Source organism: Ictidomys tridecemlineatus, chromosome 11 (genome assembly GCF_052094955.1).
Source record: "Ictidomys tridecemlineatus isolate mIctTri1 chromosome 11, mIctTri1.hap1, whole genome shotgun sequence".
NCBI classification, from domain to species: Eukaryota; Metazoa; Chordata; class Mammalia; order Rodentia; family Sciuridae; genus Ictidomys; species Ictidomys tridecemlineatus.
Genome location: NC_135487.1, coordinates 70,101,496 through 70,115,962, shown reverse-complemented (window position 1 = coordinate 70,115,962; position 14,467 = coordinate 70,101,496). Strand labels below are relative to the sequence as shown.

Here is a 14,467-nt window from a genome sequence, read left to right as displayed (position 1 = left end):
AAAGTAATCAGTAATTATACAAGGTTCAACACTAAAAATGACTTTAATTACAAAGCCTTCAGTATCATAGTTAAGAATACCATTAGCACAAATCACTTATGCTACAATGTCCTAACTCATGATTATATGCCTGATCTTCCTAAACTATCCTTTTATTACTAAATTAATACTTTTATTTTTATTCTGGGACCAAATGCCAAGTATGAAATCTGCCTTCTTGAATCCTTAAAGAAAACAAATACGATATCACTCCAAATTTTACCTGAGAATTGGAGGAAAGGGTTATTTATAGAGATATTTTGGGAATGTAAGGATCTCAAAGCCCACAAAGAAACTGAATGAAAAACAGTTAATTAACATCTATGCAAAGATTTGACTATTTTTCCTACATAAATCTGCACTTTTCAACCATTTTGTATCATATATACATCCATAAATCTCAACTCATTTTCAGGACAAAGTAAGATTAAAATAAATAGTAAATGTGAAAGAATATAAAATTTAATTCAAATTAGAAATTAAATTGCAAACTTGTAATTACATCCAACAAGATTTAAGTCAAAAGTCTCAAAACTTGCTGTGTACCTCACATCACATACTACAACTGTTTTCTGAGTCAATAACTAAAATAACTTACTATTCTTATTTACTAATTTATATATATATATAATATATACATATAAATACATATATATGTTGTTGATTGACCTTTATTTATTTTTTTATATGTGGTGCTGAGAATTGAACCCAGTGCCTCACACATGCCAGGCAAGTGCACTACCACTGAGTCCATAGGCCCAGCCCCCTTATTCACTAATTTTTAAACTACTTTTCATCTCAGAGGAGATTCTTTTTGGAGGTAAGAATATTATTTTCTAGTAAAATGAATCAGATATTATTACTGTACATGCATATATGGTTACATGATTGATGTAACTATACCACATATAACCAGATGAATGAGAAGTTACACTCAATTTATGTATGATGTGTCAAAATGCATTGTTGTATATAACTAATTAGAACAAAAACATGTTATTTTGTCCATTAATTGGTCATTTTCAAAAAGTCTTCCTTCAATAAATATTATAATGCCCCCAAATTATCATTTATCTTAAAGTTTGAAAGGCTTTTCTCTAACTCTCTGCCTCATCTTTCATTTCTTCTATAAGCACCTAGAGGAATAAAACATAAAAGGACTTAATTTCTAGTGCTTGAGAGACTGTTAATTCATGTAAGAACACAAAATCTTGCATACTTGGTTAGGCAGGGAAATGAAATTTTTCAAATTAAACTGGCAATTCAGCATGGGAGAACTGACAAAGATGTTGTCCTAAGACACTATTTAGAAAGAAAACCCAAGAAAAAAAGCCAACTAAAACTTTAAGATAAAAATCTACTTAGAAAATTCAGGGTTCCTTCATTCTAGAAGATAATATCACAAAGCTTAAGCTCCTCTAATTTCCCTCATTGAAACCTCTTCCAAAACTAAAATATAGGGCTGGGGATATGGCTCAAGCGGTAGCACACTCGCCTGGCATGCATGTGGCCTGGGTTTGATCCTCAGCACCACATACAAACAAAGATGTTGTGTCCGCCGAGAACTAAAAAATAAATATTAAAAATAAATTCATTCTCTCTCTCTCTCTCTCTCTCTCTCTCTCTCTCTCTCTCTCCTCTTTAAAAAAAAAAAACTAAAATATAACCCCATATTTGTTTGCTTCTGTTTTGTTTTAACCTTCAAAGAGAAGAAATCTAACAGTGAATAGCTTTTATTCTAGCCTATGTATAACAAAACACAAAGGGAATACACACCAGAAATGTATCAACAAACCAGTAATACTTCTAAATTATATTTATTAAGTCCAACAGAAACATAATTTATAATTAAACATAAATATGTTGAGAATTAGTTTGTGGGATGGGGTTATGGCTCAGTAATAAAGTACTCGCCTAGCATACATGAGGCATTGGGTTTGATCCTCAGCACCACATAAAAATAAAAAAAAAATAAAGATATTAAAGAAAAAAATTAGTTTGTACCTGCATAGTCACTTAACTTCAAATCCATAACCACCCTGAGCAACATTTTAAGATGTTTTCCAACAGACTTCCCTTTCTCAACTAATATCTTATGAGTCACTAAAGTCATTTTTGAGTGTTCTGCTGCACAAAATCACTTATTTCTAGCTTAGTCATAAATTTAGGAATAAGTAATGGAAAAATATAAGGCAAAACTAATGGATGACTCCTAAAATGTACCAGAATTTTAGAAGTGGACCTTATTGTCCCTCTACAACCAATTTAAGTTGCTATATAAGTACCCAATCAATGTGCAGTTTTCGAAACCACAAACTTCCAACAGAACCCAAGAGTGCCATGTAAAAAATACTGTCTCTGACTCTTTTTGTTCCAAGTACAGCGCAATCTAACTTCACTTAGCTAGAATTATGTCATCCAAAGTTGAATATACAAGAATTATAATAATGCTGACCATAAGGTAAACCAGATACATTTTCTGTAAATACAACATAATAACTATAATTATCACCAGTGTCACCATCCCTTATGTTTCCTTTTCCCACTACTCAGTTTGGAATTGGGGTATTACAAAAGGAACACAGAAAAATCTCTGAAGAAGACTATCTACTCATGCATACACACAAGATTGTGATCAATCAACTCAATAATCACACTAACAGCAAAAGCAGACACCTCTTCTGGAGCCAGAGGTTTCACTGGTCAGTCTGAAAGAGCCTTTGAAGCTAGCTGCATCTAAAGGGGTGCAATAAAGCATGACTTCTTAAAATCAGGGGCAGCAGGGATGGTAGAACCAAAGAATTAACTGTTATCCACTTGAAACTCTCATAAGGAAAGAGGGAGGTGGGGCTATCATGAGTAAGTCTTGCCTCTAACTTTCAATAACAATTTACAAGGGTCTATATCCAACATAGTATAAAGATTATGAAGAAATAAACAAAGATGAAACACAAATCTTTCCCTGAATTTACAATATTAGTTTTAATCCAAATAATCCAATTGTACTCCTTTCTCCCCAAGTCAACCTAAAAATACACAAAGATCTAACCAGCTTTCACTAATGAAATATAATAACAGTGACTGGATTTACACTCCTATCTTAAATAAAACAGAATGGATAAAATATGTAGCAACAGTTTCTGGACACTGAATATTAAAACAGGAAATCAGCACAGAATGGTGACCCTTTAGCTAAAGGAAATGAGGTAGGTCCTATGACTGCCTGAAGAGTTTCCAGACTACAGACTACAGTATAGGGAGAATTCAGGCAAGTTCAGAATTCCAATAGTCTCCCTGAATTAAAAGAGCTAGAATCAGGAGTTCAGGAAAGCCAAAACAGCTTAAGTATGCTGAGTACTGAAGAGAACAGAGTTGCAAATAGAATTTTCAGCAGACTACCAATCAGTACATGCACATGAAGAAACTGAGGCCTACAAAGAATCATTCAAAAGGTACAGGTGGAAAAATCCTTGGGGTTCACTAAACCAGTGTTCCCATCAGTCAGAGGGGGAAAACCTAGAAATATACAGGACACTGAAAAGAGTACTCTGAAGGAAACTACAAAGTACTGACCCTGTAATGGAGCAAAATCAGTCCTATACCAAATCAAAAGAAAGCAACTCAGAAATGACATAGACGATACAACTGATAGACAAAGACATCAAAATAATAACAATATTCCATTTGCTCAGGAAAATAAGAACATGTTAAGGGCAAAAATGGAAGATACTTTTTAAAGATCCAAAATGAACTTCTAGAAATGGAGGGTGGGAGGAGTTGAAATTTTTTTTTTGAAATACACTAAATGGGATTTTTTTTATTAGTTGTTCGAAACATTACAAAGCTCATGACATATCATCTTTCATACATTTGATTCAAGTGGATTATGAACTCTCATTTTTACCCCAAATACAAGATGCAGAAACTAAATGGGATTTAAATCAGATTACAGGGGCTGGGGATACAGCTCAGTGATAAAGCTTTTGCCTAGCACATACAAGGCATTGGGTTTGATCCTCAGTGTTGCAATAAAAATAAATATATAAATAAAATAAAGGTATTGTGTCCATCTACAACTAAAAAAAAAAATTTAAAAAAGCAGATTACACACTGCTGGAAAGAAAAGGAGTAGTGAACTGAAGACACAGCAACTATTTTAAAATAACACAAAGAAAAAAGACTGGGAAAAAGTGTAGAGTATCACTATACTGTGGAATGATTCCATGAGGCCTAATATGTATGTGATCTGATTTCCTGAAGAGGGAAACAAGCACAGAAGAACTATTTGAAGAAATAATGGTCCCAAATTTCCAAATGTTAAAAAAAAAAAAAACTATGAACCCAGAGATTTAAGAAGACTAACAAACCCCAAGTACAAAAAACACAGTGGCAAAGGCCTTTTTCAAATTACTTAAAACCCAGTGAAGAAAATCACAAGAATATATTACAGAAATAGTGGAACAAGATTAAGAACAATGGCAGTCTTCTCATTGAAAACAGGTCAAGCCAGAAGACAATGAAGCAAAAAGTGATGTTAAAGGAAAGCATCAACCTAGAATTCTACAACCAGCAAAAATATCTTTATAACACTACAGCTTAAAAAAAAGACTTAAAGACTTTTTTAGAACACAAATCTGAAAAGAATTCATCACCAGTTTTTCAGTATGAATAATGTTAAAAGAAATCCTTAAAAGATGAAGGGAAAAGGTACCCAATGAAAATCTGCATCAACACAAAGGAATGAAGAAAACTGAATAAATATATACATGAGTAAATAAATAAAAACTGAAAAAAACCTCCTTAAAAGACCACTGATTACTTAAAGCAAAAATAACAACATACTATAAGACTTATATATAGAAGTAAAGTATATAACAACAATAACAAGAAACCAGGAAAGAGGAAATTAAAATGTTGTCTAAGGTTCTTATACATTACATTAAGTGGTATAACATGAACCATAAACCCTCACGCAGCCACTTTAAGAAAGAACACATATACACATCAAACAGCATCAACAGCATCACATCAAATGAGATAAAATCTAATAAAAACAAACAAAAAAATTGTTAATCCTAAAGGCAGAAAAAGGAAAACAGAATAGATGAGATGAACAGAAAACAAACAGCAGCTCAAAAATTTAAACCCAATCACATCAATAATTACATTAAAAGCAAATGCTTTAAATATCCCATTTATAAAGGAAATTATGAAATTAGATACTAGACTCAACTACATGCTGCCTATAAGAAATACTGTTTAAATATAAAAAGTCAAATAGTTAATATTAAAAGAATAGGGAAAGGTATATCACACTAACACTAATCAAAAGAAAAACTTAAATATCTAGATTAACATTAAAGTGCTGCCATAACAAAATACTAGACACTGGGTAATTTATAAAGAGAAACTTATTTCCTCACAGTACTAAGCCTGGGAAGTTCAAGATCAAGGCAGCAGTATCTGATGAGGGTCATGGGAGAAGGCAGAAGCCATCTCAAAACACCCTTGTACTGGGAATTACGTTTCCAGAACATGAATTTAGTTTCAGAGCAAAGAATATTATCATGGATAAAGAAGGTCATCTCATATGAAAAAGGAGGCTAATTAATTATGTCAAAATAAATGATGCAAAATGATAGAACTTAAAGGAGAAATAGACAAAGGTGAAATAGACAAACACAATTATTATGGAAGATCTCAAAATCATGCTATAACTGATGGAATAAGTAGGCAGAAAGAAAACCAAGGATACTGATAGAATACTACCAACCAACTTGAACTAATAGACCTTTATAGCACACTCCACCTGGTAATCATAGAACAAATGTTTTTCACATTCACTTGGAATTAACCAAGACAGTTTATATCCTTTAAAATAGATATTACAAAAAATATAAAATTAAAGAAAATAAATAAAATATTGCCCCCCACACACATCCACATATACATATTTCCCTCTTTTAAAGGATAGTCTTGCTTTGTTGCCCAGGCTAGCCTTGAATTCCTGTACTTAAACTTCCAAGAGACTAGAAGCTTGTACCACCACACCTGGCTTAAAATATTCTTTTAACCCATTAATCAAAATATTCTCTCTAAGCAACTTTTAAGAATAACATTGAGCTGCCCAGGATAGCATATGGCTATAATTCCAAGGACTTGGGAAACTGAGGCAGGAGAATTACAAGTTGGAGTCCAGCCTCAGCAACTTAGCAAGACCCTATCTAAAAACAAAACAAAAAAAAGAACTGATGATGTAGCTCAGTAGTAAAGCACCTCTGGATTCAATCCCCAGTACAAAAGGAAAAGAAAAAGAACAGGGGATGTATCACTCAATGGTAAGGCACCTTGGGGGTTCCATACCCAGAACAAAACAAACAGAAAATAATAGAATACAATATACTGTTTTTATTAACCATAGTCACCATGTGGTACAATAGCTCTCTTGAATTTAATCTTTAGCTCAAAAGTAAAATTTAGTGTCGCTTAACTAAACATCTCCCCAATTCCCACACCTTCCTATTCTGCTTCTCAGTTCAACTTTTTAGATTCCACATATAAGTGAATAACACTGCAATAAATATGAGAGTACAGAAAGCTCTTTGACATACTGATTTTATTTTCTCTGAATATATAACCAATAGTAGAACTGCTGGATCAAATGGTAATTCTATTTTATATTTTTTGAGGAACCTCAATACAATGTTTTTCATAACGGCTATACTAATTTACCTTCCAAACAACAGTGTGCAAGGATTTCCTCTTCTCCACACTATCTCCATCACAGGTTAGCTTACATCTTTTTGATAACAAGCTTTCTGACAGGTGTGAGGTAATATCTCATTGTAGTTTTAATTTTTATCTTTCTGATTACTGATGTTGAGCATTTTCATACAACTGTTAAGATATTTGTATGTCTTCTTTTGACAAATGTATATTCAGATCATTTTCTCTTTTTTTAATCAGATTAATTTCTTACTTTGAACATTAATCCATTATCAGATACATGGTTTGTAGATATCTTGATGTTAGTTTATATTGAGTTATAAAAGAAGTCTAAATAAATTTAAGGATTTATTTCAAAGGAATCAAAAAGCTCAAGTGTGCACGCCCCTTCTATAGTATACAGTTAAAACTGGTAAGTGATTGCCAGTTTAAAATCCCATTTCCAGCTTCATCTTTGCAGGTAGATAGTAACTAGTCCTCATTAACAGAGGAAGAATAAAGGAGGACAAAGAAGTTTAGAAGAGGATACCTACTCAGCCTTCTCTTCCATCTATCCTAGCTAAAAACAGACAACTTCAAGACCAGAGGAGGTGGTAAAACCACAGATAATAGGTACCCAAGACCCTGAATCATCCACATAGATGAAAACCACTTGCTAAAATGGTAGCCCAATATTATGCTCATGTGCTAATGAGAATAACCCAGCAGAATGGAGAGGTATGATTATAAGAGAATGAGGGAACCAGGTGTGGTGGTGTATGCCCGGGGAGGCAGAGGCAGAAGAATTTCAAGTTCAAGGCCAGCCTAGGCAACTTGATGACACCCTGTCTCAAAATAAAAAATAAAAAGAGGTAGGGATGTAGCTCAAAGGTAGAGTGCCCAGACCCAATCCCCAGTACCAAAAATAACAACAAAACCCACCATATCTTTATAGTTCATCTATAGTTAACAAGCAGAAAAAACACATAACTGCAGGTACCAGTAGGTCGGTGGATAATTGTAAATGGTCTAACATGAACCACAGTTATGAAGTTTATCTATAAGTATATTCTTCTGAAGTAGCTCTGAAGAGCAATCTTTCAATATTCATTATTATTTCAATTTTACTGAAAACCTATTAGAAAGCTTAACAGTGGTGGATAGACATCCTGGAATTATACTAATTGAAATCAACTGCTTCAGGTGACCACTCAATAGCACTAGGTATCCTATTCAAGACTATAAGTGAGAAACTAATTAGCAATTCTAAAATAACTGCATTCCTATTAACTGAAGATTCTCTAACAGAAGCTACTGTGAAATTTCTTGTAAATATTGTTTGCATGATTAAGCGCTTGTAAAAAGTTTGAAAATCCGAAGAGCAGTTTCAACTTTGGCCCTGGAATTAGTTCTTTAGTAGAGTTTTGAGATCATAATAACACAGTTCTCATCAGTGGAGAGGACTACATCATCCATTTGGAATTACTTTCTTCAATTAAAAGGTTATATCCTGCCAGATATAGTGGTACACACTTGAAATCCCAGTTACTCAGGAGGCTGAAGGAGCACAAGTTCAAGGCCAGCCTGGGCGACTTGGCCAGAACCTGTCTTAAAATAAAAAATAAAAAGGGCTAGGAATGCAGCTCAAAAGTAAAAGTAACCCCACCTAAGAATATTACTTGCTTAAATTAATTATTTGTGTAAATTTTAAAACTTCTGTACTGTCAAAATACACTATAATATAAAGACAAATGAAAGAATTAAGAGAAAAACAGATGCAAGACATACAGGGGTAGTAATTTTTTTAAATATTATTTTTTAGTTTTTTAGGTGGACACAATATTTATTTTATTTTTTACGTGGTGCTAAGGATCGAACCCAGTGCCTCATGCATGCTACGCGAGCACTCTACCTCTGAGGCACAACCCCAGACCGGGATAGTAATTTTAGCAATTAAAAAAAAAATTAAAACAACTAAAAATTAGTAAACTATCGATAGAAAAACTGACAAATGAAAATTAGCTAGCAAGTAAAAAGGCAATGAACATAAGATGTTCAACCTAATTACAAAGTAATGACATGTAAGTTAAATTAACAACATACTTCACAGCCTCAAACTGACAAAAATTAAAAGCTGATAGCTTACAATGCATGTGGGTGTGTGCTGACAGTAAAGATTACTGTATCTTTTGAAAAATAAAAATTTTAGAAAGTAACAATATATATGTATGTATGGTACTGGAATTAAATGAAGGGATTCTCTACCATTAAGATATATCCCCAGCCCTTCTAATTTTGAGACAGGGTCTCACCAAATTTCCTAGGCTGGATTCACTTGAAATTTTCAAGTCTCCCAAAACTGCTGGGATCAGAGGCATGTACCACCCCTCAATTAAATAATATATCCTTTGTTTTAGCAATCCCACATACAGAATTTATCCTAGTTAGGGGGAAAAAAATGACACCAATGCAGGAAAAGTTAGACAGACATATAAGGAGAGTTCTTGTTCTTACCATTTGTAATACCAGGAAAGAAAAGGAACCTTAAAGGTGGGGAGGGTTGCAAATTTGAATATCCACTACTGATATAATAGCTTAATAATTTATGACACATTGATACATGTATACTTTGGAATACTATACAGCTACTAGAATGTCAAATTTATACATACTACAATATGTCTGTCTACAATATTAAATGAAAATAAGCAAAGTGCAGAGTAATAACGTATACCATGATCTCATATTTGTTCAAAAAAAAGACAGAAAGGAAAAGGAAACTAATGATAAATTTTTTAGGAAGTTCTATTTATGTGCCTAATTTCCTAAATGAATACATACACCTTAGTTTTAAATACATCTACTGATCCATTAGAGGTCTCACCCACAAGATATTATGGTCTTATAATGTCTTTAATCTAGGTACATTAAAGGCTTTATTAGATATCAGCTAATACAATCCTTTGGAATCTTCTAAATGAAAAGATAATAAACAATAAAAACTAATTTTAAGGGAAAAAATGTTCAACAGTTTTTTTTGATGCCAAAATAAAACACTTTTAATGTTGCAATTTCAAACATAGAAAACCACAGAAGATCGTCTTCTCTGATAGCAGAAGGTATTTCAGTCATTTTATTGGATAATATGATTATGCTAGTTATATAAACACAAAAAAGGGACAGACATTAAACCAATTTCTTTGTGTAAGAAATTGAATTTTCTCAGAATGATGCTCATTCTTAGCAACAAATGCACTGATATTACAACTTAAAAATTCTATTCAACTAAATCTTAGTATAATATAAAGTTTCAAGCAGCCTGACTTAAAGGAGCACTTGATTTGGAACCGGACATACCCGAGTTCCAATCCTGCCACTTACTAGGGATATGGTCTTGGGCAAGTTACATAATCTCCTACCCTATGCCTGGGGCTGCAAAAATAGTTTTCTGTGGTGTTCTTGGAAAATAGAGTATCACAGATGAAAAATGTCTAGTAATAAAGTCTATCACACTATGCCTTCTTCTTGCCTTTCTTTCCAAAGAGGTCAGATTACTAACTGGCAATGTGTTTTTCAGTACCACCTTTTAGAAGACTTGGAAAACAAAAAAGAATAAAGCAGGCACAGTGGAGTACACTTGTAGTTAGTTACTCAGGAGGCTGAAGGTTGAGGCAGCAAGATCACTCAAGCCCAGGAAACTCTGGTCAGCCTGAGCAATATAAACCGCTTTTCCTTTAATTAAAAAAAAAAAAAATCAAGTCTACTAAGCTGATATACATTCTATATGCCATGTGTTTGCATTTTCCTTTTTGGGGGGGAGAGGGAGTACTGGGGATTGAACTCAGGGACATTGGACCACTGAGTCACATCCCCACACCTATTTTTTATTTAGAGACAGGGTCTCATTGAGTTGCTTAGCATCTCCCCATTGCTGAGGCTGGCTTTGAACTCACAATCATCTGTCTCAGCATTCTGCATTTTCCATTGTTTTGTATTTGAGACTCCTTTTCTTGGATTATTTTAGAGATTTATTTCAATGAACGATTACTATTTTTGATATAATTATTTATTTTGATTCATGCTTACTTATTTCTGGTAAAATTTTCCTTAAAAAAATCGTAAGCAAGCAAATTATGTTCTACCTGTTGCATTCTACATCTCCAAATAACTTTCTTTTTAAAAGCATTCATGTTGGGTCTGTAGAAACCACTTTCAAATATTATGGGGGAAAAAAGTGTTAGGTAAGGCAGAATATCAAAGCCTCAAGTCATTTTAACCCACTAAAATGTGTCTAAGAAGTTAACACTGCAGAATTCTAAATAGCAATACAAAAAACTTTGATTTTAACTTTCAAGTGCTTCTAAGAGGAGTCAATTTTTTTCCATGACTGGATGACACTAAATGGATCCAAATGCAAAGAAAAGCATACTGTCCGGCTTCTAATATTTAAAGTGAAGATTTTTCATGACACAAGACACATATTAATAAAATCAACAGAATTAACTCATTGTATTATTAATTTTATTTTATTAGGTAAATAAATTGAATAATTTCAAATTATACTATAGAATTGAGGATTTACGATATTTTAGCCTCTTTTTCATATTTAGTTGAACTTCAATCAAATTTATTTGATGATTTTTGATACAGTGCTCTTTAAAGTGTCTTAAAGTCTCTTGCAAAGTCTATCAAAATTGCAAACAGCTACTATATGGAAAATTACAATTATTTTCCAGTACATTTTTCCTAAAAAAAAAATTAATCATCACCCACAACAGTTCTGGCTGTTTTCCATATTTACTCCTTTGTTTAAATTACACTGCTGAAGGTAATTTTTTACTTGCTTTTCAAAACATGTTCAAGTTGATGGTGAGGTGAAAGAGTATGCAAAAACCACTTCACATTATTTTCACACATGCAAATTACAACTTCTTGAGGTGATTTTAAGTGCCATATACATTTTCAAATCAAAATTCATCATTGTCATTCTTTAAAACTCCCTTTCCATCCTGAGCTCTTCCAAATGTCAAAGTTCTCTACTAATCGAGAGTACCTACTATCCGTTCTTTCTACTGGTCTTTCACAATTTTACACTCCAGCTTTTTGTATTTCAGAGCCCTTCGCCCATAAAAGCACCACTAACTGTTTAAGGTACTTAACTGTACAGTTAACTTTCCGCATTATCTTACTTTTCCTTTCATAAACTTCACTATAATTTCCTTTCAGCTTTCCTTCATCTTCTAAATTCACATCAATACTATCGCGAAGCAAAGTGTATATACAACCCTATCAGGAAGGCCAAATTAATCATTTAGCACAACTAATAATTTAAATACCCAGATGCCTCATTTAGATACTCGGTGGAAGCTTTTTACTTGATTTCCTGTCCTACCAAGCCAGCCTGCCTCCAACGTTAATTGTAAGATCCCTTGGTGCCCCTAGCACAAGTGCAATTCGCTATAGTGTATTTCTTTTTACTCCCCACCATTCCTGGTGTCTCCTTCCATTTCTGCGCATCTTAGTGAACCTCCCCCCACCCTCGTTGTCCCCAAGATTCTGTACCTAGGTGTCCATTTCTCAAATTAGAATACCCCTCGCCTGATATTGGCGGGGCTTGGTTGTACTACTTCTAAGAGAACGCGCGAGCAGTTCTCTCTCCTCCAGAAGCACCCGCTCCCCACTGAGTTCGGTCCTCCCTAGCTCGCTCTCCTTGGAATGCCTACTTCGGGGCAACCCCTTAGCTCCAAGAAGCCCAATCTTGCAACCTCTGCCCCTTGACCTAGAGCCCAGCCGGCTACTCAAGGTAAATCACCTAGTTCTTGGAGCTTGTGCTCGAGAGCCCCCAGTCCCAGCTCTCCTTGAAACCTCTCAGCTCCGAAGCCAGACCCCAGATTAGATGAAAGCCCGCTGCTCCAGTTGCAGTGCCTCCCCGGCCGGCCCCTTCTACACCACTCAGCCCATAGCGGCTCGGCTCCTCACCTAGCTTCGACCGGGACTCCTCCAGTTTCTGAATCTGGTTCTCCAAGAAGAGCATCGCTACCGCGAAGGCCACCACCGCCAGCAGCTGCAACTTGGGCGGCATCATAATCCTGAGGAGCCCCATGAAACCCGCTGCTCGGGATCAAGACATACCGCGGGGGGCGGGGAGCGGGGCCCCGGAGGCGAGGGAGACGCCGGGAGGAGTCCACGGAGCCGGGAGAGAGGCGAGGAGAGCGCCACAGGGAGAACCACCGCAGCGACCCCCCTTCTCGCCACTCGGGTCCCCCGCCCCCAGGCGCTAAGCACCAACGCCGCCGGTGCCCGCTTCTCCACAGCCGCCCCCTCCAAAAGCCCGCGCAGCAAACAGCGCGAAGCGGCTGCCGGGCGCTCTACAGCCTCAGTCCCCGACCCCCACGCCCGCCTGCTTGCCCGCCCGCCTCCTTCTCCTCGTTCTTTCCCTCCCTCCTTTGCTCGCGGCCGCGCGTTCCTCCACCAGCGCTGCGGCTGCGACTGCGCTGCCCTCGGCCCCGCCCCCTCCCATCCCCCTCCGCCACCTCGCGCACGCATCTACGTACGCTGCTCGGCAACCAGAGGCCCCGCCCCCTCCTCCCATTCGGTAGTGTGCATTGGCCCGAAGAACCCCAGTGTTTCGCTGTCGATTCGGTTTACGGTTGAATTCTTCTGCCACAGGGCTCACCCAAGACGGCATTCCATTGGGTGAACCTGGAGAAGGAGGCAGGACTGAAACTGGCGAAGGCGGGGTTTCTTGGCTTCTCGACGTAGTGTCGTGAATGAAAGGATGGAGCCCGGAGAAGCGCAGAAGTGGGAAGTTTAGGAAAGTGCCTGATTTGAGTAATTGAAAGGACACAATAACTGTCTTTATATTTGATTACCTTTAACCTTTTATATGTCTTTAGTTAATACTGTCTCTTCAAAGTAAGAGATTTGATGGCAACGGCCTTCCGTGGCCTGTTTTCAATCAGGCTCTGAAGTGGTTGCCCCTAGCCGAGGGGTCCTCTGGGTAGCCAGAGATTTACGATAGATGATAGCGATGGCGGCTGGGCGAGGTGGATGGCTTGGGCCAGCTTTTGGGCTGCGGTTCCTGTTGGCTACTGTGCTTCAAGTGGTGAGTGTAGGTCACCTCCGCTACCGCCTTAGGGCGAGTAGGAGGGATTACTAATGAGGAAGACAAAAATATTCGGTCCGGTTCGGGGGCCTCACTTGAGAAAAGGAGGGGGGCAGATTGGGCTTCCTTAGAACAGTGGCCAGAATGCGACGTGGCTTAATTCCCGGTTGAGTTTGTAGAGGCCGTCTTCTCCCGACAAGTCTTGGGTAGTTTTCTCTTACGTAGCTCTAGCTAAAAAGGATCACTGTGGGGAGGGGAAGCAGTAAAGCTTGGGAAAGAGTAAAGTTTTTTTTTTTTTAAAGTAGGCAGAAATGCAAGGAACTTACTACAAGGCTCTAAAATCTTAAAAGGAAAAACCAGCAGATTTTTGCTAACGGTGAACACCTTCTATTACTTTCTCGTTCAGACTCTACTCCTGCGTCCTGGCGTATACACCAAGCAGTGTAATCAATATTTTTTTTTCCATTAACAAAGTACGCGGGTTCTTAATCTTTGACGACCCAATTTTTACTTATTTTATTGCTTACATAACAACTAGACATTGGCTAATTCCTCAAAGAAGTGTACATGAATAATGAAACTTAAGGCACTGTTCTGGCGAATTTGGTATTTATTATT

At 36.5% G+C, this 14,467-nt stretch overlaps 2 protein-coding genes across 4 annotated transcripts in view; one reads left to right on the top strand and one right to left on the bottom strand.

Moving 5' to 3' along the window:
• Positions 1-13,213, bottom strand: part of Hs2st1 (heparan sulfate 2-O-sulfotransferase 1) — a 175,232-nt gene extending 162,019 nt beyond the window's left edge. The window contains exon 1 of one of the 2 annotated variants that reach the window (XM_013364678.4): positions 12,724-13,213. In XM_013364678.4, the coding sequence (XP_013220132.1) occupies positions 12,724-12,847 (124 nt within the window). In that variant the 5' untranslated portion in view covers positions 12,848-13,213. The remainder of the gene's footprint in view (positions 1-12,723) is intronic. The other variant, XM_005339125.5, reaches the window with a different exon arrangement.
• A 289-nt stretch (positions 13,214-13,502) lies between these two features.
• The window catches only part of Selenof (selenoprotein F), a 30,947-nt gene continuing 29,982 nt past the window's right edge, over positions 13,503-14,467 (top strand). Inside the window, exon 1 of one of the 2 annotated variants that reach the window (XM_040288964.2) lies at positions 13,503-13,849. In XM_040288964.2, coding sequence (XP_040144898.1) covers positions 13,766-13,849 — 84 coding nt within the window. In that variant the 5' untranslated portion in view covers positions 13,503-13,765. The remainder of the gene's footprint in view (positions 13,850-14,467) is intronic. The other variant, XM_005339126.5, reaches the window with a different exon arrangement.